This window comes from Tachypleus tridentatus, chromosome 7, assembly GCF_004210375.1.
Source record: "Tachypleus tridentatus isolate NWPU-2018 chromosome 7, ASM421037v1, whole genome shotgun sequence".
NCBI lineage: Eukaryota > Metazoa > Arthropoda > Merostomata > Xiphosura > Limulidae > Tachypleus > Tachypleus tridentatus.
This window is the reverse complement of record NC_134831.1, coordinates 127118321-127144676: the sequence shown is the minus strand read 5'-3', so window position 1 is coordinate 127144676 and position 26356 is coordinate 127118321. Positions and strand designations below refer to the sequence as shown.

The 26356-nt window shown below is 35.0% G+C and overlaps 1 protein-coding gene across 1 annotated transcript in view; it reads left to right on the top strand.

Annotated features, from left to right (window-relative positions):
• Window positions 1–26356, top strand: part of LOC143256552 (uncharacterized) — a 55436-nt gene that overhangs the window by 18116 nt on the left and 10964 nt on the right. The window contains exons 2-3 of the mRNA XM_076513912.1: window positions 3016–3122; window positions 15302–15670. Coding sequence (XP_076370027.1) covers window positions 3023–3122; window positions 15302–15670 — 469 coding nt within the window. The 5' untranslated portion in view covers window positions 3016–3022. The remainder of the gene's footprint in view (window positions 1–3015; window positions 3123–15301; window positions 15671–26356) is intronic.

Sequence of the window (26356 nt, the reverse complement as noted above, 5' to 3'; positions counted from 1 at the left end):
TACATCGCTAAAATCAGGGATTCAATTCCCCTTGGTGGGCTCAGCAGATAGCCTGATGTGGCTTTGCTATAAGAAAACACACACACATAAATACATAGATTTTATCTACTTGATTTTAATAAAGCAATTGCAATCATCCTTTCTAGAAGTTATGATATTATGTCACCTAAAATTAATTACGTTACTGTAAAACCTAAATATTAAAAAAATTATCTGACTTCACACCTACTTACCAAATCATGCAGAATATACATTATCCTAAATACGGGAATACCACACCTTGAGATAGAGAGCGCTGTGTTCCTTTGACCTGCGTCACAGATTGGATGTGCTTTTAGTATTAATAACAGGTCTGTAAACTGTCAAAGATTGTTACAACATATTTTGTGGAATACAACGCCACTTTCTTTGCAAAACAGATCCAAGTTTAGTGATATTTAGGGTTCTGTCACTTACGTCTCTTACAAGACATTTAAAAACCTGTTTTAATTTTATTTGGAACGTATTTTATTCGTTATTTCTCTCAAACCGTGTTAGGACTTCGTTACGATCTTTCTGTTTTAGGACTTTGTTACGATCTTTCTCTACAGAATCCCAGCCACACTGGTAGAGCAGTATTGTCATTGTACTCAGCTATTGTTTAACTACTAGCAGTGGATGAACTACAAATCAGCTTAGCATGTTCAAACTCGTCTTCATGTTGTATGGAAGGAAAGATTAAAAACCTGCTATTGACATGCGTAGTTAGTGGTTTATATCTCGTCGGTAGAATCCAGCACCATGGAGGTTTCTCTATCCACAGTAAATGTATTTTCAGAAATACCAAACTGTAATTAAGCTCTTGGTAGTTGCTGGAAATGTACTTATGCAATTTTCAAAAAAAATAATGAGTAAACGATAGGGCATTGTGAAAGTATATTTTAACCCTGATAAAGTCAACAAAACATTATTTACCATTAATATCCAAATAAACTTGTGCACTATCCTAATGTATCTGGATTTGCATAATTGTATTTTTTTTTTTACTTCCGATCTAATATTTAATTTTGACAAACCTTTAGGGTCCTCCTGTGGGTCAGCCGTAAGTTTATGGACTTGCAACGCTAAAACCTGGGGTTTAATTCCAAGCGGTTGCCCAATGTGGAGTTGTGAATAAAACAGTTTTGACAATTTATTGGCATTTTTTGTAAAACCTACTTTATTTTCCAGGATAAGAAAAATTCACATACATTTCCATTTGCCTTTAAACATAAAAACTACTTATAACATTGATACTGATATAAGCAAGTTTAATAAAACTCAAATTCTGAATTTTCGTAAATTTCAAAGCAGACGATACGAAAATATTCGCGTCATAATATATCACACTTTTCCAAAGTATTTACAACATGACAGACCCGGCATGGCCAAATGGTTAGTGGCGCTCGACTCGTGATAGGAGAGTCGCGGATGAGAATCCCTGTCACATCAAACATGCTCGTCTTTCCAGCCGTTGGGGTGTTATTACTCTACGGTCAATCCCACTGTTCGTTGCTAAAAAAGGAGGTTAAGAGTTGGCGGTGGGTGTTGATGACTGGCTACCTTCACTCTAGTCTTACACTGCTAAATAAGGGACGGAAGTCAAACAATCAAAACAATTACAATGCAAAAATAACATTTAACCAGGACATATTATACCAGTCTTATTATTATTAATTATAATTTTTAATAGATAATTTTGATAATCGTCTCTTATGGTAGGTACTTCATACGACCTTGTTTATTGTAAGTTTAATTTGTAATAATATTTGTTTAATTCTGTTTTATAGTGGTTATGATGTGAAGGAAGATGTTATCATGATGTTGTTTTTATTGCTGTTATGAAAATATTGTTTTCCAGTGTTCTTCGAGAAAGAAGGAAAAGAAAAGGTTTAATTTCGTATCAAGAACAACACAAAGTTTCAGAGTAGAGTTCATTGTTAACTTAAATATGAGGTTTATTTTATTATTGTTTAAAAATAAATGGTAAATCATATCATTACATACACACTATATACCATTCGAAAATAAAAATTCTTTACGTGAAATGTAATGTTTTACGTGATATAAAAATGCGAATGAGAGTTTTTGTTGTTGTTTGTTATTGTATATTTGAAAAAACAAAACAAAGTAAGGGCTATTTACGCTAGCCAGGACTTAACTTTGAAGTGATAAACTAGATAAAAGACACCTATCCAATAGCATCCATCGTTATGAGCTCCAAGGCTTATAATGCACTCAAGACTCGAAAGTGCACAACACGGTTTTGTTTTTTCTGTAAGAAAACGCGAACGACCTATCACAGATTCATGGTTCGGAATACTAGCTACAGGGCCATGCTTGGTTCTTATGTGGTAAGAAGTTGTTGAAATAGATTTAGTTAAAGATAATTTTACTTCATTTTGTGTAGAAGTATTTTCTAAACATGGTCACAAAGTATGTCATGTTTGCAGCTAATCTAACTAATTCTCACTTTATATAATTGTACGCTGATCTAACTAATTCTCACTTGTATATAATTGAACCCTAATCTAACTAAATCTCACTTGTATATAATTGTATGATAATCTATTTAAATCGTAATGCTATGAACTCTTAGGTACAATTGCTTTTCTTTTAGAAGTTTTATTACCTTAAATATCAATATTGTATTTTACATTAATATCAATATATGAGATATACTGCATAGCAGGTTTCACTAAAGACTATAATTTCGTAAAGTTGTTTATCACAAACTGATCCACAATTATCAAGAAATAGCAGAATAGTTATTACTGTACTGGTGATATCAATTTGTGAAGATATATGTATTATCTAACCACCAACATTTAAACACCCAGAAGAATCGTAAACTATATTTTTTATCGGTGTTATTAGATCTCCACTCTTATATAGCGAACACATTATTTATTTGGGTGCTTTAAAAGATCCATTTGATTGTTAAATGTAATACTATTCTTTTATTAAATATATATATAGATATACTTTATGTTTCAGGTTCACCATGTGGAGAAAGGTTCTTCCTGTAATGATAACAATAACCTTAATCAAACACAAAGGAGGAGTAATGTGTGAGGGAGCCAAAGAATCTCCGTTAACACATGGTAAAGAATAACACTTATTATTGAAATATCAGGAGATACAAAAATCATTAAATTAGTTAATAATATACGTAGCCTTTACACAACTACAACCTACAGTCATGAAATAAATCATAACTTAAATCTGTTACCGAAGTGTAGAATACAAAATAATGGAGAGCGAGGAATGAAGTTGTTTTGTGTTTTTTTTTTAATTAAGCACAAAGCTACACAGTGGGGCACCTGTGCTCAGCCCACCACGAATATCAAACTCGGCTTTCAGCGGTGTGAGTCTGCAATCATACCGCTGTGCCACTAAGGGGCTAAGAAATAGGAGAAACTGACTTTGTGTCCTTTGTTATATGTTTAATGGTAAAATAAGCGTTGTCATAAATGTGTAAGCAAAAAATTTTTACGTTTGAAAACGCAGTAAGTAATCAGATTAATTTCATTTTTAGTCAGTAGTTTAATTAACTATTTCGGTGTGTCTTTGTGTTGCTACTCCAAGTGTTTCAGTGGTACCTTTACGTACCTATAACACAAAACATCTGGATTCAATATCCGTAGTGAGCAAAGCACGGATGTTTTATTGAGTACCTTTGTGCTTTACTACAAACAAACAAATGTTATATTAGTATGAAAATATATTTGCTAAAGCAGCTGATACGCTGATTGTTGCCTAAGAGATTTCAATATCTGAAGCCAATAGTCACAGCATTATTAGTAATTAATACATTACTTTATCGAGTTGTAATAAAGAAATTAGTTATATATTATGTCGTATAAAAAGAGTCAAGCAGTTTAAATTAATTATATATAATATGTCGTATAAAAAGTCAAGCTGTTTAAATTAAATGTATAATCTGTCGTATAAAAACATGAGTTGAGCCGTTTAAACGAACAAACTCCGTACAGTTGTAATGTTAAAGAAGACAAGTTAAAGAAATAAAAAATTGGAGAAAAATTTGCCTTTTTTTTTTATATCCGGGTTACTACATACTCCACGTGAAGTAAGGTATAATGACGTATAAAAACAGACCCAGTGTTTGAGACCACAACACTAGTTCCTTCCATTTAAGAGGTTCCACGTGCCCCTTTTTTTTCCTTCATACGTTTTAACATAATGGCTGTGGAGATCAGTTGTTCATTCATCAAAATCATTACTATATACGTGTGTTATTGTTGGTAACTCCTACTTCCGCTGAATATCTACCAATGGGATTTTGTTTCGTACCTGTTTCCTTTATTAACGATATGTTTCGTCTCTTTATTAAAAATAAAAGAAAAAAAAACAATAATTTTACTACTTTTTGTCTGCTTTTTGTTCGTAATCTAAAACAGATATAAACAGGTGTTTTTAACCTGTTATAAGATTGTTTAGATCTGTTGTGAAATATTTGGACAGTGGCTTTGCAATAATCGGGGCGGTTACTGCAGTACACGAAATTCTCGACAGACTTTGGTTTTGAGTATAATCACGGGAGTGCAGTTCCATTCTTCCAGTTAAATTAGAGTCGGTGATGTCCTCTAAATAAAACTATGGAAACACAAAAACAAGCAAACTGTACACAATACATTCCTAGGAGATGTGTATTAAAATGTGCTCTTGCTAACATTTTTTGTTTTCTTTTTTCCAGATTAATTCAATGTGCAAAAATATTTGATTTTGATGTATAAACGAAGTTAAGTTTCCTTAATAATTTCTCTGATGTTTCAAACATTTATTTTTCTTAAAAGAACACGATGTAATTATTGTAAAAATTAGGTCGGGCGTGACTCAGTGGTTAACATACCGAAATTGTAAACATAAGGTTTCATGGCTTACAACCTTTTCCTTCAAAAGCGTGTCACTTGGGGGCCATGTGTTCGCTGTAAGACTGGCAGCCATATTTTGGTATTCGATCCAGAAAGTTTCGGATTTTAGTTCTGTTAATTGTATACTTTCTTTCTAGTTCATCACTTGAAAATTATTCTCAGATATGTTCAGACAGCCTTTGAAAGAAACTCCTAAAATAAATTCTTTTGGAGATATGGTTTATTTACAAGACTGACAAATGGGATGAAGAAATGCTTTTGGAGACTTATTTAGAGGCTAGCATTAGGCCTAGTTCTATATAGAATACAAATTCAATAACAATTTTAACAATATGTGTGCACGTTCTCGCTGATGTTTTGAAAACTGTCAAACCATTCTCTTATTTAATAATAATGATGAATGTTCATAACAACGTCTTTCTTCCTTGGAGACATGACATGTTTTAGGGGTTCTTTTTATTTTATTGGTAAAAATATGATGTTCTCACATGCATGTTATATTTTTCGAATGTCAACATTAGTTTCGTTATGTATTGGGTAGTTATAGTTTTGGAATAATTATTTTGTTAGTTTGTTTTAAAAAAACAAACAACAAAACATAAAATTCCCAACAGCTTTTTAGGGACAGGAGGGTTTGTTTTGAATTTCGCGCAGAGCTGCACGAGGGCTATCTGCGCTAACCGTCCCTAATTCAGCAATGTAAGACGAGAGGGAAGGCATGTAGTCATCACCATCCACCGCTAACTCTTGGGCTACTCTTTTACCAACGAATAGTGGGATTAACCGTGACTTACAACGCCCCCACGACTAAAAGGGCGAGCATGTTTGGTGTGACAAAGATTCAAAACTGCGACCCTTAGGTTTCGAGTCGAATATTTATTTGTTTTGTAGAATGTATCATTCTCAGAATGTTTTCTTGATTTAGTAGTGTGGTATATCACTTTATATCTTCATTATTTAATAATGTGGATATCAGCGAGAAGTGATTTAGCAGCATTTTATGTTATGAGGAGTCTTTATTTAGTGGTTAGTACCTTCATTATGTTAACAGTAACATCAAAACAGAAAAATACAGTTAAAATTGCCCTAGGCGACGAAGATATTAGCATGAAACGTTATCTTTATCTAAATATAAACGTATTTAAAAGTTGGCCATTGTTTAACGTGATATTTAATTGTAGTAACATCAATAGAGAATAGCATGCATATTTGCATATAGTTTGGTTAAGACTTCGTGAATTTAGCGAGTTTTATCGAATTTTATTTCTCAAAACATTTCGTAAACTAGTTGAAAAATACAACGTAAATCACGTTTCCTTACATCGGATAAGAAATCATAAATCATTTGACAGCTGTTTATAGTTTCCAGAAAAAGAACGAGACGGTGACGTATCTAAGTCAAAGACAGAAAATGACAGACAGACAGAGAAGCAGCCATCCAATGATATTGCTTCCTTATGATTTTACTTATTTTACTGTTTAACTTCATTAAAATGCAATTATTTTTTCACTAATATATATAAAGTGCACTCTTAACTGATGTGAACAGTAAATAGCATCGTTACAAGACTATTCCTGCAGAATCACCATTAGGCCCGGTATGGTCAAGCGTGTTAAGGCGTGCGACTCGTAATCTGAGTGTCGCGGATTCGCATCCCCGTCGCGCCAAACATGCTCGCCGTTTCAGCCGTGGGGGCTTTATAATGTTACATTAGATCCCACTATTTGTTGGCAAAGGAGTAGCCCAAGAGTTGTCGGTGGGTGGAGGTGACTATCTACTTTAATTTTAATCTTTCACTGCTAAATTAGGGATGGCTAGCGCAGATAGCCCTCGTGGAGCTTGGCGCGAAATTAAAAAAAAAATGTTATTACCTTTAATAAGGCCTGACATGGCTAGGTGGTTAAGGCGATCGTCTCGTAACCTAAGGGTCGCGAGTTCGAATCTCCGTCGCACCAAACATGCTCACCCTTTCAGCTGTGGGGGCATTATAATGTGACGGTCAATCCAACTATTCGTTGATAAAAGAGTAGATTAAGTGTTGGCGGTGGGTGGTGATGTCTAGATGCTTTCCCTCTAGTTTTACACTGCTAAATAAGGGACGGCTATCACGAAATTAAAAAAAGTTATTACCTTAAATAATAACCTTAACACAAAGAGGAAATCTTACTGTACAAAAGTTGTGCACTCACAAACTAAATTATCTTCAAATACAGATACAAGTTTATTTGTAAAGTTTTTACAGTAGTTATATTAAATAAATACCCCTGCTAGTACAGCGGAAAGTATATGGATTTACAACGCTAAAATCAGGGGTTCGATTCCCCTCCGTGGGCTCAGCAGATAGCCCAATGTGGCTTTGCTATAAGAAAAACTCACACACACACACAGTTATGTTAAATGACTCCGGACTAAAAAGCAAAATAAAAAGATATATGCTAAAGCCGAGAGTAAAATAACAAATTTGATGAATCACAAGGCAGAACTTGTTTTGAATAATTAAGGTTTTTTATTCCTCAACTTCCGAAGTTAAAGAGCTTATTACAACAATTTAGCATAAAACTACAAGATAAGAATAAGTTAAATTATAGTTACGTTCGCTCAACACAACAAACAAGTATCACACAACAGATTTGCATATTTATTTCTCTACAAATGGGTTTTCTCGACATCACTGAACAAAAAAACGTGTTTTTCTCTTGTTTACGAGTACAAATTAGAACGCAGTATTGATCGAATTAGTATGATAAATGCAGCATCCACGCCAGTTCCGTGTAACGAAATCCGAAATGTTGATTCTTTGTTTGTTTTGAATTTCGCACAAAGCTACTCGAGAGCTATCTGTGCTAACCGTCCCTAATTTAGTAGTGTAAGACTAGAGGGAAGGCAGCTAGTCATCACCACCCATTGCCAACTCTTGGGCTACTCTTTTACCAACAAATAATGGGATTGACCGTCCTCTTATAACGCCCCCACGGCTGAAAGGGCGAGCATGTTTGGCGCGCCGGGGATGCGAACCCGCGACCCTCAGATTACGAGTCGCACGCCTTAACACGCTTGGCCATACCGGGCCTAATGGTGATTCTGCAGGAATAGTCTTGTAACGATGCTATTTACTGTTCACATCAGTTAAGAGCGCACTTTATATATATTAGTGAAAAAATAATTGCATTTTAATGAAGTTAAACAGTAAAATAAGTAAAATCATAAGGAAGTACTGCGTTAAAAATAGCAAATTCAAACCTCTGACTAATTATATTAGTTTGTTATAACTGAATAACAAGCCGAAACAAAAACAAAGTAAACACAAAACGCTGCACTAATTGAAAAGATCCCACGGTACAAACTGTAATGTGGTATTATAAACTGTACCCTAGGTTTTGGAGGTGACTACTGAAGTAGGACTCACATTATAGCTTGTACCGTGGGATTTTTTCAATTAGTGCAACGTTTTGTGTTTAATTTGTTTTGTTATTGAGTTATATTGTTTTGTTTGTTTTGGAATTTCGCACAAAGCTACTCGAGGGCTATCTGTGCTAGCCGTCCCTAATTTAGCAGTGTAAGACTAGAGGAAAGGCAGCTAGTCATCACCACCCACCGCCAACTGTTGGGCTACTCTTTTACCAACGAATAGTGGGATTGACCGTCACATTATACGTTCCCACAGCTGGGAGGGCGAGTATGTTTAACGCTACGCGGGCGCGAACCCGCGACCCTCGGATTACGAGTCGCAAGCCTTACGCGCTTGGCCATGCCGGGCGTTATTGAGTTATAACAAACTGATGTATATATATATATATATATATATATTCTGAAGTAGTTAAGAATGGGTTTCACGTTTAAAGGTTTTATATAATGTGGTTAATTAAAGTAATGTTTTTACAGTTAACAATATGAAACACAATAATCCAACTGATGTTCAGTCTTATTGTTTTGTAAATCAAAACAGAAAAAAAAAACACTTTCATGCCATAGAACAAGTAACATGATTACATTATCACGTGTTCTGGTATCCAAAGTGTCCACCCAAATATCGATTAATTCTCTAGTAAAATGTCTACATTGACAGTTACAAAAATATAAAATTATGAGTGTCTTCGTACTTGATAGAAGCACATTTATTTATTTCAAATAGCAAGAAAAATTCCCCTCAGAGTATCTCATACCAATTTTTTTCTTGGGAAAAATTCCTACAACTCCTAGAGTTTACAACTTTCAAAGATACTTATTTATCTCTGAGGAGAAACATCCATTAAGTTGTTTTATTTACGTTCTCTGAAGGCTTAATTAGTTCAGCCCTTTAGATATTCATAGAAAACAGCCCATTTCCATTGTTTCAAAATTTGGGGCCGTGGGTGCACAACAAGAGTGACGGCTAGTATATCAGAGAAACATGAAGTTTAATCCATAATTTAATTAATTCAGTAGGGCCTGATGTGGCGCCTTTAAGTATTTATTTAAATTAAGTTTCCATGATAAAGTATTCATAAAGTGCTCCGCAATTTGGAACCGTGAGTGCTCCATAAGAGTGACAATCCAATCCAACTATGAGTGCTCCATAAGAGTGACAATCCAATCCAACTATGAGTGCTCCATAAGAGTGACAATCCAATCCAACTATGAGTGCTCCATAAGAGTGACAATCCAATCCAACTATCAGTGCTCCTTGAGAGTGACAATCCAATCCAACTATCAGTGCTCCATAAGAGTGACAATCCAATCCCACTATTCGATTAGACAAGAGTATGTTGCCCTAAAACCGGAAGCGGTTGCTGTTGACAAGGTACGAGTATCTGCCATTGTCTATCAAGTCAGAATTAGGAACAAGTATGAGAAGATAGCGTGGTCCGGCATGGCCAAGCGCGTAAGGCGTGCAACTCGTAACCCTGGGTCGCGGGTTCGAATCCCCATGACACCAAACATGCTCGCCCTTTCAATTGTGGGGACGTTATAATGTGACGTTCAATTCCACTATTCGTTGGTAAAAGAGTAGCCTAAGAGTTGGCGGTGGGTGGTGATGACAATTTCCTTCCCTCTAGTTTTACACTGTTCAATTAAGGACGGCTAGCGCAGATGATCTTCGTGTAGCTTTGCGCGAAATTCAAAACAAACAAACAAGCAAATCTTCCCCAGTTTCTCTTGTTTCTTTGTTTTTTATCTGACAGACGATACGATAGAACATTGTATCTGTATGTGAATAGTCTTATAACTTTAAGACTATATCGCTTACACTGCTACTCTATTTTTGTTTCCAAGCTACATATATAAAAAAATGTACCATTCTCTTTATTACATCGTTTAGATGCACTAGCACTAAATAACACGTTTATACGAAAACAGGTTTCACGTGTCCTCTTTAATCTAAACTTGTTTGCTAAAACAACACCCACACAGATATAAGGTGTGTTTCAAATTTCTTTAGGGCACATGACATAAGAAAAGAGAAACTTTCAGGTATGTTAAAGTTTTTCAGTTGACAAACTTTCCACAGTTCTTCTTTTCAAATAGTTTCTGACTACGTGTGTTTTTTTCACTGATTTCCAGTTGTCTTGATGATTAAGATTTCTCATGTGTAGAAAAATAACATTATATGTTTGAACATTTTTAACATTCTAAGAAATGGGAGGGATAACATTATAACACTTGGTGGATTTTGACGCAGTATCATCTCAAAGTGCGTGTGGTCATCGTATCGTCCATTCTTGCGTCGTCTTTTACATTGAATTTTGATCCAATTATAAACTTGAATTGAATTTTATGAGTTTTATTTTGTCTTTAAAATTTCTAAAAATAAGGGATTTGACACTATATTTTGGCCCACCCTATACCAGTCAGATATCTCTAATGTCTACCCGTAAGTAGACGGTTATTTTCGACATCATAAATACCCATTCCTACCTTATTTCCTTACTTTTTGGTGTTTTCTTTCCTACTTCCTAATAGTCTTCTTGTCGAGGTGCAGACTTATTTAATAATAAGGAAATGTTGATCGTGTTAGAATATTTACAACTTTAAAATGGTTACTTTTCAGACATATCCCTAAAATTATTGTACTAGAGATGTTGTTTACGTAATTTGTATACGTATATTTGTATACGTATATTTTTCACTTGTAGGCCATTTTAATTGCTGGTCGTTATTCAAAAAAAAAATTTCTTTCTTGCATTTTGATGAACATTTCTGACAAAGTCTGTAGAATGTTATAACTATTCAAAAACTGTAAAAATATTTTAGTTTCTTCGTAAATGGAAGTGTGATTACATATGGTAAGTTATGTAAAACATCGATGTTACAGGTGATGTTTAAGCCACTTCGCGATGGCACGAAAAGTGTACGTGGTTTAAAGGCTTAGATTGTTTTATACAGACACAAAGGACGGGTTCTAGTTGTGATAACGTATAAACGTGGGGGCGAATTATTTGACTCATAATCCAGTTTTAAACTTAATGTACTGTGAAACTTGTTAATCATGTGGAAACAGGCTCAACATCATTTCTACTGTCTGGCCAAACGGGGAAAAAAAAAACATGTCATTTACATATCAGAATCAGGGTATTTCCTTTGTATTCATATTTGTTGTACGAAGTAATTCTTTTTTTTTAAAAAAATACTTCATAAAGGTGTTACATAAAATTGACGATGAAGGGTTTCCCACGATATTTCACAATTGTATAAATAATATTTTCCCAAGCATGTGAATGCAATTCGCAATGCATTATTCCGTTAGGGAGATAAAAACTTGCGAAAACGGGATAACTTTTTCAAATAAATTTATTTTAGGATGCCTTAGTATTTCCTTGATTGGTAAACGTGTAAACAAAGAATCAATCTCAAAACTATTTTTCCTTCATTTGTTATAGAGTCGTGTTCTTTATTTTATCTTCCAGAACACGTGGCAATGGGAATGTTCATATAGCAGGAAATAGGTGTTGTTTCCAGACATGTAATCCTACAATGGAAACGATTGTGTTTTAGGCAGTCCAAACATAAACCCACAGGAGAACATATGCATTTAAAGATTTTCTAAAAGAGATAAGGAAAATAAGCTAAAATGTTAGGGATAAATTTGTTCAAATTTAATATTTTCTTAAAATCATAAGGCGGAAGCTTGTCCGAAATTCTCATAAGGCGGAAGCTTGTCCGAAATTCTCATAAGGCGGAAGCTTGTCCGAAATTCTTATTAGAACACATTTTTAAAGAAACATTATACAGGGTTAGAATATAAAATAATGTCAAGGTGATTAAAAACACAATAAAAAACTTCTTGGGCGGATTTTACGCATTGAAGTTTTACTCCTGTTGATGGAAGTCAAAGCTCTCGAAACGTGAAGTCTTTTAATGTGGTTTGTGGGCGAAATGTAATTTTCTTTGTATACTTAGCCACTTTCCCCGTGGTGCAGCAGAATGTTTGTGAGCTTACAACGTTAGAAACTAAGTTTCAATACATGTGGTGGCCAGAGTACATATTGCTACTTTTGCGCTTAACTTCAAACAAACAGAAAAGGGATTTCGAACTGTTTTGCGCTATTTACCTCAGATATAATTTTCATTTATTAAGTTTTCTTGAAATATTACCTCTTCAATTATTTTGAGTATGTGTGTGTTTTCTTTCTTGTAGCAAAGCCATATCGGTCTGTCTGCTTAGTCCACCGATGGGAATCGAACCCCTGATTTTAACGTTGTAAATCCGTGGAGACTATCTTGAGTAATCGACCAGAAGACCAGTAATCGAGCTATAGTTTTAATGTATTGTTTTGGAATTTCGCACAAAGCTACTCGAGGGCTATCTGTGCTAGCCGTCCCTAATTTAGCAGTGTAAGACTACAGTGAAGATAGCTAGTCATCACCACCCACCACCAACTCTTGGGCTACTCTTTTACCAACGAAAAGTGGGATTGACCGTCACATTATAACGTCCTCACGGCTGGGAGAACGAGCATGTTTGGCGCGATTCGGGCGCGAACCCGCGACCCTCATATTACGAAGCGCACGCCTTAACTCGCTAGGCCATGCCAGGCCTAGTTTTAATGTAGGAAAGACTTTTTTAAAAAAATAAAAAACAAAACTCAACAGATTTTATACATTTATTCACCAGTCTTCACTCTGATTTGTGTTTTTCTCTTTCAAACGCAAATCCTTACATTCATTGTCATGTATAGAAAATAATTCGACATTCAAAAGTTTTTCATCGCTCTTCGCTACGCTATTGCATAATTCAAAAGAAGGAACTGCGAATTTGTTTAACTTTTCTAAACTTTTAAAACTGTTCCTCGAACTTCTAAAGCAAATCGGAAACTCGAACAGAAAGTTTATTTTTATCTGAAATATGTTGAATATGTGTAACTTCCTCAATTCATGCAAAGTCTATCAAGCTATTTATAAATATAAAAATACACCTGCTATTGCGGATTGTACATGAATTGAACACATGTTTTCTGATTTCTCTAGCGAGGCTGAACGGAGAGCAGAACAACGTACAGAAAGGTGCTATTGTCCTGAAACAAATGCGTTTTGATCGTTTGATATTTGTTGAGAATCTCATACGTTTCGTCTGTTGTTGTTGTTTTTTCACCGTTAACACAATAATGAGCCAAGCAGAGGTTGTTTGGTAGTCGAGGTTCTAGAGTATACAGATATTAGCGTCACTAACTATCAGATTCTAGAGACTATTGATATTAGCGTCTTATATTGTCAGATGCTATAGCCTATATATACTATATATAACGCAAAAGGCAAAATATGAGACAAATTGTTAACAAGTTTATTCCGGGTAGTTCTGTATGACATGTGTGAAACTTTGCACATTCACTGCTGAACATTCAAAGTCTGCAAAGGCGAAGTCCACGCTCACTAGGTGAAGTTTAACGTCACTCAACGTCAATAACGAGTATGCCCCCCGTGAGCATCAATAACTGCTTGGCATCTCCTGTCCATGGAAGCGATGAGATGACGAATCACATCCTGTGGAATAGCTGTCCACTCAGCCTGCAAAGCTGCTGCAAGCTGAGGTAGAGTCTGCGGTTGAGGTTGTCGCCGTCGCAGACGTCGGCCCAACTCGTCCCAAAGATGTTCGATGGGGTTTAAATCTGATGATCTGGAGGGCCAGGGAAGAACGTTGATGTTGTGGTGTCTCAAGAAGACAGTGGTGAGTCGGGCTGTGTGAAGACGGGCGTTGTCATGTTGAAAAACGTCGTTGACGTTCACCATGATGGGTTGCACATGGAGCCTAAGAATCTCGTAGATGGTTGCTTACGGTCTGATCGGAAATCATACGCAGCCCTGGTATGGTTGAGGCAGTAGACGTCACCGGCAAAAGGCTTTGCAATGGGTTTTAGAATTCCGTCTCTATATCGTCGTGGGTTTAGAGCACCCCTGTCTAGTATGAGTAAGTCCGTGCGGCCACCCAAGCATATGCCTGCCCAGGCCATTACAGAAACTTCTCCAAAAGCGTCGACTGGGACAATGTTACAGGCGAAAAATCACTCCAAAAGCGTCGACTTGGACAATGTTACAGGCGAAAAATCGCTCAAAAAGCGTCGACTTGCACAATGTTACAGGCGAAAAATCGCTCTATCGGCGTCTCCACACTCTCACACTTCAATCATCACGAGACACAGTGAACCTGCCCTTGTCTGTCCACAGCACGGTGACCCATTGACGAAGTTCCCAGTCCAGGTGCTGACGAGCAAACTCTAATCTGGCTGTACGGAGTGGCGCTGTCAGAATAACGCTCCTTGCAGGCCGTCTAGCTCTAATGCGTCCTCCGTGCAGACGATTGCAAATTGTTTGGATCGACACACAGGTTCCAGTGGAATAGTGAAGTTCATTTCGCAGTGACTGACTGAGCCGTAGCTAACCTGTGCAGCAATGACAGCCTTGACCTGGTCTCCTCCAGGTCGTCTCCTAGTAGCATCGCCAAAGTCGATTGACGACGCTTGGTGACACACTAACGCGTTGTGCCATCCTTCTTTCGGTCTGGCCATCCTCCAACATCTGGACCGCCTTGACCACCTCGTTCTTTGTCAGATGGCGCCTGACTGCTTGGGTACACAAGAGGAAGGTACACACTTGCAAAACGAGCTGCAAAAGATCCATGTTGGTGTTTGCTTTGAGAATTAATGAGGAATGCATAGTTTCACGTAACAACCTTATATAGGATGCTTTGAGTTGTATTCTTCTTGAGTGAGGTGAGTTTCGTTTGAGTTGCTTCAAACGTCACTCGCAAGCTTAAAAAATACACTTGTAGACGAATGGATATGTTTTTCATACATAAATATTGTTATGTCAAAAATATACTGAAATATATACTTGTTCCTCTAATTTTTTGAGCAGTATGTATATACACATTAATCAACAATTAATTCCTTTAATTTTACAAATTCTTTTACAGACGTTCTAGATTTAGTTGTGGAGCCTAGCTACCATTCTGTTAAATTACGCTGGAGCTACTTTAACCCTTCCTATCCAAAACGGTTCAGAGTCAGTCTGTGTGAAATTTCTGAATGGAGTTTTCTGCCTCAGTGCTCAGAACGTTTTCTCTCTGTAAAGGAAGAAAAACCCTCAAGCAACAACCAAGACGTGATTATTAGTCGTGAGAAAGGAATATATGAAACAGAAATTAATGGCTTGAGAATGTTCACAAACTATACCCTTTCTATAAACCCAGAGTATGACGTCACTCTCAGTGGTTCTGGATGGAAAGATGATAGTCGACAGAACCTGGTACTCCCGAGAAGTGTCAGCATTACTACAAAAGGATGTAAGTATTCTTTCTAGCTTTTGTGAATTTTTGTGGGTTTTTTTCTGTGACGTAAATATGACGAAATGATAAAGTAACAATACGAAATGCTGAGTCACCCACACTTTATACAAATTAGAATTAAATATATTTTGAGGAAATCCTACCATGGATAGCTTTAATTTTTATTGAAAGTTCTAAACACCCCGTAATAGTAAAGGTTAAATCTAGAAAAATGCTTGAACCTAAATGTGGCAAAAATATTTTGAACTTATTTTGAAACATTTCCTTTTACTGCTCTTGCTAATTTGTTAAATTGTTTGACCTCAATTAAAGTAAACATTTTATTCTAGGTAAGAATAAAACTTAAAAAAACTATCAAAAATGTAAAAAATATAAAAAATGGTTAAAATCAACTCATATTTTAAACTTGTTCCTGAACGTTGGTGTCGTTTTCTCTGTTTCAAATTAGCACAAACTTACACAATGAGCTGTTTGCGATTTACCCATCATGGGCATTGAATCCCGGATCCCAGCGTAATAAGTTTACAGACATCTGCTATGCCAGAGAAGGGCATTGCCATCGTATGATAACTTTTATAAGAATGGCTTGCAAAAAAAAAAAAGTTTTTTTTTAATTCTAAAGAAGGGTTTACGTGTCATAAAATCACAAATGAAAAACACAGCGGTAAATCTACGGATTTATAATGTTAAAATCTCTTTCAATACCTGTGGTGGGACCAGCACAAATAGCCAGGACTAGTAAACAAACAAGCATAACTTTTAAGTTACTGCTGATCGTGTGGAGTATGACACGGCCTGGTGGTTAGAGGGCTCGAATCGCAATCCTTGGGTCGCGGTTTCGAATCCCCTTTAACTAACATGTTCGCCCAATCATCTGAGAACATTATAAAATAATAGTCAATTCCATTATTCGTTAGTAAAAATATATCCCAAGAACTATCGATAGGTGGTGTTGTCTAGCTGTTCTCTCTCCAGTATATCACTTCAAATCTAGTTCAGATAGTTCTCGAGCAGTTTTCTGCGAAAGTCCAAACAAACTAAACCTTATCACGTAATTATAACGTTACTGAGTTATTGCAACTGTTCGATAACAAGATACTATCATTTTTATGTTGTTCTTACAACATTCATGACAAAAGAGATTAAGGACCAATTACCCTAAGTGAACATGAAACAAACAATGTTAAACTATCTGCTATACTACAATCACACGTACTTAAAACTAACCTGACATTTCTTTTCCCTACAAGAAAAATTAGACATTAAATATCTTTCTCGTTACAACAGTTACCGAGTCTTAAGGACGAATGGGACAGCGTGTGCTTGTGATCCTTTAAAATATAAAGGTAAAAAGGGTAATCTTATGTCTCTATTATTGACATTCACCAGTGTCACAGTGGTATATTTGCTAGAAACAGTGTTTTGATAACCGTATTACGCAGAGTACAGGTAATCCTAGCGTAGTTTTTTTTGCTTACTAACAAAAATAATAATCTATAAATAGACGAAATAATAATCTGGGTTAACAACAACAGTGCTATTTTCTTATAAACATGAATACTACATTCAAGCGCCATCTTGGGTTATGTCAAAGTTCGCACATGTCGAAAGATTGTGAAAATAGGTAGAAAGGTTAGACAGTGTCCACAAATAACACTATCTAACAAAATGTTTACTTTTTCTTGTTCCTGGACATAAAGTGTTATTTCACAATTACTTATGCCTAAAGTAAATGGAAAAGACCTATTTTTCTCTTCAAACTTTGCTTTTGTGACCTGGGAGCGTATAATATTAACATGATGGGACACTGTATTAAGGACTGATACATGAAAGTGGTTTAAATTACAGTCGCAAATCACGAAAAACTACTCACTTCTAAATATTTTTGTATAACTTTAGTATAAATACATGTAAATCTTGATTAATATGTAGTTTTATTCAGACCTTATTTAAATGTAAACGCGCAAATTTGCCCATTTTACATAGAAAATAGGTTAATTTCTAAATTTCATTATCCAGGTCACAAAAGCAAAGTTTAAAGGAAATAATGGCCATTTTTTGCACTTTTCCAACATAAGCAATTAAGAAATAACACATACTATCCAGGAGCAAAATTTGTGTTACATAGTGTTATCTTATATTGAACAACATCACGTACTTACCAGCTTTTCTGGTACGACTCATCAGACAATTAAATTTTACTAAACAAATCCTAAAAATGCCACATTTTTAAACTTCCAAGAAATGATTAAGTTTTTCAAATGACCCTTTCGAGGTATTGTTGCCTCTTGGCAACCTGATCAGCCTTGTTATTAGTATACACCCTGTAAGTTTCTTAATGGATTTCTGTTCTTAAAGGTGCAGTCTTTCTCGAAACATTTTAAACTACAATGAAAGATAAAAATACAGTAAACATTATGATAATTAATTCATTTCAATGAGAGGATATTTAAGAAAGTAATACAACTTCTCAAACGTTATCTATTTCATGAGAATAGTAACACACCTTTATCGGTTTGGTGTGAAATCATGCTGCATTATATCGTGTTTAGAGAAACAACTGTGAAAGTGTAAATTCCTTTAATTTTCGACTCGTAATCCGAGGGTCGCAGGTTTGAATCCCCGTTACACCAAACAACCTCGCCCTTTCAGCCGTGGGGACGTTATAATATGAGAGTCAATCCCACTATTCGTTGGAAAAAGAGTAGCCCAAGAATTGGGGGTGGGTGGTGTTGACTAGCTGCCTTCCCACTAGTCTTACACTAATAAATTATGGATAGCTAGCGCAGATAGCCCTCGTGTAGGTTTCCGCGAAACAAACAAACCCAAATCTTTAATTTTCTGACAAAATGGAATGTTCTATCTTATGTCAGATAATCTTGAATGCTTTCAATAAACATATGAAAACCTAAAGTATTCTATTAATTCACCGAAAAAGAAACACCAAACGTAATTAAACTTTAATTTAACTATAAATGACTTAACTGTAAATATAAATACATGTTTAAAATAATACTCCAAACAGTGTTTACTTCTAAAGGATACTACCACTCTTCATAATAATGAAATAATATACGTATATAATGCTAATATCAGAAACTAAGCGGTCATGTAGTTGTATATTAATGACTAAAAAAAAAGTAATTTATCCTGTGACCATCTGAATATGAAACCGTTCGATGTATATATGCAAAAACGGCTCGTTTGGGTTGAGAAAATATTTTACATAGAAGAGCGAACATGGTTTCGACCTTCTTCGGTCATCGTCAGGTTCACAAAGAAAGAAAGAGGTAACTGACCGGAAGCTGACCACATGTTTGGAAGGGGTTATATAACTGAGTGTCGGAATGTAGAGGACGGTGTTAGATGTTCGAATATATAATTTTGTTTATTTTATTATATTATTATAGGTAAAACGAATTAAAGGTATATAGTTTTTTCTGTAAATTTTGGATAATGTTTGTGTATTTATTAAAGTTTTACCTTTACAAAATTAGGGATTAGTTGTTCCTTTCTACATTGTTGAATAAAATAGATGTTATAAAATGTACAGAAAAAACTAATTAAAGCCATGTTGAACACAAAATACAAAGAACTACATGACTTACAAAAACAAAAAATGAACCTGGACCATCAACTGGCATGCTGCATTAAACCATAGATTTACAGACTTATAAAACGAAACATAAACCAAATCAATACTAAGAACGACAGAGACAAAAAGATCTGCCACAACAAAAAACTAGAAAAACTAAGATACAAACAACAGAAAAGACACCAACACGACAAACCGTTGACTAACCTCATAATTAACAGATCCGACCGACAATTAAACACAGACGAGAAACAACTACTTAACAAAGGACTCAACTTTGCAATAGCACCTAAGTACATTCCAACCTTAGAAATTAAAACATGTTTAGAAGATCTAGCCAGAAGACTTGTGATACTTTCCACATAAAAACAAAAACAAGAAAACAACCAAAAACAACCAACAGAAAGAAGACAACTTAGATAATTTTATTGACATCCAACAGCGAAACTTCCCAGAAAAAATTAAAAATTTATATTTTCCAGAAACACCTAAAAACAACATCTTAAACGATTTTTTCAAAGAATTTTTTCACAAAACCATCAACATAATTTCACAAAACAGAAAACTAAAAAACAATCTTACAAAAAGAGACATTAATTCCATTAAAAACCTAAAACAAGACAAAATCATAAAAAATCTAAAAGCAGATAAAGGTAACGCTATAGTCATAATGAACACCAATGAATACATCCAAAAATGAAGAACATCCTATCAAACACGAACAAATTAAAACCAATACACACAAATCCAACAAAGACACACGAAACGCAACTAAACAAAATACTACGAAAAATGAAAAAAGCCAACACAGTTTCAAAAACGCTTTATTCCTATTTACGTAAAACCGACTCACGCACACCACAAATATACGGCATCCCCAAACCTCATAAACCAGATTGTCCATTACGACCAATAATGTCCACATATGAATCGTTTAATTACAATCTTGGTAAATACATTGCATGGGCATTCTCCAAATATGTAACATCAGCCAGCTCATTCATCAAAGACTCTTTTAATTTCAAGTCTAATCTAAATAAACTTAATCATAAAGCCTTAATGGCCAGTTTCGATGTTATATTCCTCTTTACAGAAGTTCCAACCACTGAAGCCTACAAGATAGCCTTAGAACTCTATATCCGAGACCCTAGCCCAACTATAGACATTCCCAGCAACCAATTAGCAACCCTCATAGAATTCACCACGATAAAGACAAACTTCATGTTCAACAACCACAACTATATACAAACAAATGGCCTAAGTATGGGCAACCCAGTATCACCAGTTCTAGCCAATATTTTTATGACACAAGTTGAAACAAAAGCAATTAACACAGCATTACATCCATTACTATACTGGTACAGATATGTAGATTACACGGTTGCGGAATTCAGATCTACAGAACACACACTTAATATTTTCAATCACATTAACTCTATACATCCCAACATTAACTTCACATGTGAACAGGAAGAAAGCAATCAAATATCATTTCTTAACCTCAAAATTACAAGAACTGACACACAATTCAAAACAAAAATCCACCGAAAAATCACCCATACTGGACTATACATTCCTTGGGACTCAGCACATGAAACAAAACAAAAACTCAACATACTAAGAAGCCAAATAAACACAGCCATAAAACTATGCTCACCAGATAAAATTAACGATGAATTACACAAAATAAAACAATACTTCATCAACATCAATAAGTTTCCTCCACAAACCGTAGAAAACATTATACGCACACACCTAGACAGAAAGCAAAATCAACTAACAAAAGTAAATATATCTCACGAATCAAAAAATCACGAAAACATATACTGCTGCATATCATATATTCCTGACATCAGCAGAAAAATAACCAACATTTGGCAAAAACTATTAACAAAATATGACATTCCAGTTAATACCAAATTTATTAAAACCAGGCACAAAACTGAGGTCTATACTATGTAAAAACTACACTGACAAACACCACACCAACAGTATTTATAAAATACAGTGTGATAACTACCACGACTTCTATATTGGAGAAACAAGTAGAAAAATGGAAACCAGATTCAAAGAACATAAAAAGTCACCTTCACACGTTTTCGAACACTGCAAGTCAAATAAACACAACATAATCATAGAAAACACTCAAATACTAAATAAAGAAACAAACATAAACAAACGCAAAATTAAAGAAGCCTTACTTATACAACAACTTAAACCCAAAATAAACCAACATAAAGGAACGTCTTTATACCTATATTAATATAATAAAATAAATAAAATTATATATTCAAACATCTAATACCGCCCTCTACATTCCGACACTCAGTTACACAACCCCTTCCAAACATGTGGTCAGCTTCCGGTCAGTTACCTCTTTCTTTCTTTGTGAACCTGACGAAGACCGAAAAAGGTCAAAACGTTGTTCGCTCTTCTATGTAAAATATTTTCTCAACCCAAACGAGCCGTTTTTGCATATATATTTCTCTACTAGTGGGTTTTCTCGACATCACTGATTATTAAACCGTTCAATGTGGTCATCCACAGATGCGCATAATGGGTAGTGGTAAAGATTTCTAAATTTTCAACATATATTATCAGATGACATTTATTTTGGAGTAATGTCGTTATTAAAAACCGTTTGTTTAGCATTCATTAGAGACCAGCAACAGTGACGAATGAAAGATAATATGCCTACCGCTAACTAATTGTTACAGAGTAATATGAGAGTCGATTAGACAATTTACCACGGAGTTATATCATTAACTATAATCAAGACTGTCTAATTCCAAGGGCACCATACCAAGGACACTACAAACACTTCCAAGTAGCATCTGACAGCCAACTTAAACATTTTTTAGTCTTATATGGAAACAGGAAGATGTGGCTTCACTGGTTCATTGATCGAAAATGAGTGCTATGGTGAGATAAGCCGTGATTCATCAATTTCATGTACTGACAGCAGTTTACACGTGAATAAAATATTAAACACGAGATTTTTCATATAGGACAAGAAACAACTTCCAGAAAGTACCTGAACATTCGTGTCTCTCTGGTAAACAAGAACTCCTCCGATACTCTCTACTCCCTTCAGAATTGATTGTGAGAACACTATTATGTTTTCATTGACAACAAACATTGGCTAGAAGTGCACTATTATGACATCATTGACAACAACAATTGGCTCAAAAACACTACAGTGGTTTCATTGACAACAACAATTTGCTGGAAGAGCACTATTATGTTTTCATTGACAACAAACATTGGCTAGAAGTGCACTATTATGACATCATTGACAACAACAATTAACTCAGAAAGCACTACTGTGGTTCCATTCACAAAACCAATTGGCTCGGAAAGCACTACTATAGCTTCATTGACAACAATAATTGGCTCAAAAAGCACTACTGTGGTTTCATTGAGAACAACAATTTGCTGGGAGAGCACTATTATGTTTTTATTGACAACAACATTTGGATAGAGAGCACTACTGTGGTTTCATTGACAACAATAATTGGCTAGGAAAACACCACTGTGGTTTCATTGACAACAACAATTGGCTCAAAAACACTACAGTGGTTTCATTGACAACAACAATTTGCTGGAAGAGCACTATTATGTTTTCATTGACAACAACAATTGGATAGAACCAATTCGTTTCCATTGACAACAGAAATTATCTAGGTAAGTACTACTATGGTTTCATTGAAAACAATAATTGGCTAGGAAAACACCACTCTGGTTTCATTGAAAACAACAATTGGCTCAAAAACACTACAGTGGTTTCATTGACAACAACAATTTGCTAGAAGAGCACTATTATGTTTTTATTGACAATAACAATTGGCTAGGAAAGCACCACTGTGGTTTCATTAACAACAACAATTGGCTAGGAGAGTATTACTACGTTTTTATTGACAACAACAATTGGCTAGGAAAATACCACCGAGATTTCAATGACAACTACAATTGGCTAGGAGAGTACTACTGTGGTTCCATTGACAACAACAATTGGCTCGGAGAGCACTACTGTGGCTTCGGTGATAACAACGATAACATAAACATCTGTATTAAAGAATAATAAATCACAGTGCTTCCTACTTCACAGTGAAAGCCAGATATAATGATATATTTTAGAGTTTGTTTGTTTTTGGAATTTCGCACAAAGCTACTCGAGGGCTATCTGTGCTAGCCGTCCCTAATTTAGCAGTGTAAGACTAGAGGGAAATCAGCTAGTCATCACCACCCACCGCCAACTCTTGGGCTACTCTTTTACCAACGAATAGTGGGATTGACCGGCACATTATACGCTCCCACGGCTGGGAGGGCGAGCATGTTTAGCGCGACGCGGGCGCGAACCCGCGACCCTCGGAACACGAGTCGCACGCCTTACGCGCTTGGCCATGCCAGGCCCATATTTTAGAGCAGTGTTCGATTCTCCTGGTGGACAGAGCATAAATAGCCTGTTGTATAATTTAATTCTAAACACATATTACGTAGGCCTAATTCAACTTAATTTTCAGAGTTTAATAACCTAAGAGTTTTCTAACTTTCAGCAGTTATGTCACTAGAAAGCCTTATTTGTAAGTTAAGTTAATTATAATTAAGCTTTGGTGGTGGTGATCCAGGAGAGGCAAGACTTCTGGTAAGAAGTTTAGGAGTCCTATTATATGAAAAGAAAGAACAATACGTATTATCGTTGATAACGAGAACAGATGAATTTGGAATGCTCAATTACATTTAAAGAAATAATTCAGGCTTGAAAGCAGACATGAAAGACTTCTGAACATAAACTGGCTATCACAATATCCTTAAATTGACTAAACGTTATAAGAATATCATGACCAAAAACTGTCACATTTCTCGTTATTCTTTACGTATGAATAATCTTAAAGAAAATAAAGAATTGTTTCCTTTTTTCCCGCCAGGACCATCATTTTGATTTTACGTAATGTAAAGATTATTGATTTGCTGAGAATACTGAATATTTATTACTTTATAAATTCTGTGGGGACCAGTATAGGCTTTTGAAAACAAACAACAGACATTTTTACAGTTACTGAATACAAACGTTCAGGTATTTTATTATTCTGGAAAAAATATTACGAAATTTGAATTGATTTTTCAAAAGATTTAAACATATGATAAGACGACAATATAGTAGCTGAACAAATCATCAGATTATGGGAAAACGAATATACAATGTGGTTTTTACCGTAGAAATAGTTGTTCACTATTCATATGTTCTCAGAGCATTTATTTTAATGAACTCCAGAACGTAGTACTTGTTTCTGCAATACTTATATGATCCTGGAATATTCTCAGTGAATTAGAGAAAGAAATGGAGTGATGACAAAGTAAAATTTGGAAGTTAACAGTTGAGGTGAAATATTAAAAAATATCTTATAATGTAGAATATTTTTATTATGAAATCATTTAACAATAAAAATCAATCTCATTTCATTTCAAATTAGAAAACCTAATTAGTTACAGATATTTTACAATTTCTGTAAAATCTAAGCTCGAACGATTTTTATTAAGACATTTAAGAAAATAAATGGATTGTATTTTTAACAGTAAGTGAGATGTCGTTCACATATTTGGCATAATATAAAAGTTCTAAACATCAAGATAAGAAATTAATTAAATGTTCTGGTTCTTTTCATTTCCAACATATAAATTGGCCAATTTAGGGTTTGCGCCAGGACACAATACCAGATCTATAGTATTTACATACAGATTAATGATCAAAAGCAAATGAATTTTTTTGTACCAGTGAAAGAACTAATTTTATATTAAATGTTAAAACATTAATTGTGTTAATGGTTGAGGACATGTTTTACTTCGATTTTTAAACAATTTTTGATACGAAGTTCTACACAATAAATTAGCTCTGTGCGTTAGGAAAGGACTAGTAACTTTACGTGTATGAAGAAAGACGTTATTATTGAAGTCCCATCAAACTGGATTCTTGGATTTAGTGGAGTTCATCAAGGGTTAGTAGTTGGAGCCTTTCTATTTATTTTGTACTTTAACCATGTTGACAGGAGCATACTAATTACATTGATGGGGACAAACATATTAATCACAAGTCAAAAGAAATAATTATATTTTTATACAAATAACTAGTTAGGCTTAACTCAAAATACTATGTGTCGTCTTGATTCCTTATCTAATGTACATATACATAAATATTGACTCATTAAAGAGGGTCCAAAGGAGAGATAGTAGGGTTATATTGGAAACAGAAGGGTTATCTCATGGGAAAAAGTTAACATTCGTTAAGTTATTTCGCCTTTAAAAAAACAAGAATAAGGGGAATTTTATTGTAGTTTACAAGATTAGGACCTATCCTAAAGATCGATAGGATAAAAAACCTCTGATTTCTTTCTGCTATATAATTCGAAAACACTAAGATGAGTGCATAATGTAACGTTTTAAAAGACGATTTGGTGATCGATTTGCCACAGTTTAATTCTTCTAATTGGTTAATTAGTTGCCATTAGAACGAGTTGCCGTTGGCAATAGTGGAAATCATTGTATTTGTATTTTTGTATTTTTTCTTATAGCAAAGCCACCCCAGGCTATCTGCTGTACCCATCGAGGGGAATCGAACCCCTGATTTTAGCATTGTAAATCCGTAGACTTACCGCTGTACTAGCGGGGAGTTAGTGGAAACCAAAACATCACATAAGGAATCATTAATTTTCTGAAATGTTGTTGTTTTGAATTAAGCACAAAGCTACACAATGGGCTATCTGTGCTCTGCTCACCACGGGTATCGAAACCCGGCTTTTAGCGTTGTAAGTCCGCAGACATACCGCTGAGCCACTAGGGGGGCTTCTGAAATATAAAAGATGAGTTTAATATTTTACTTTTCCTCAAAGAGTGAGTGTGCATGACCAGCTTTAAAGAACCAATGGTTAACATTACGTTGTATTGAAATGAATAATAATATAACTTGTGTTGATTTCCAAGTTTCTGTAGGTATATCCTCTCAGTTTGTATTGTATTAACAATTTGTTAAGTATTCTGATTTACACTCTGCTCCTGATCTTTGTCTCTCTGTATTCATAGTCCACAAATTA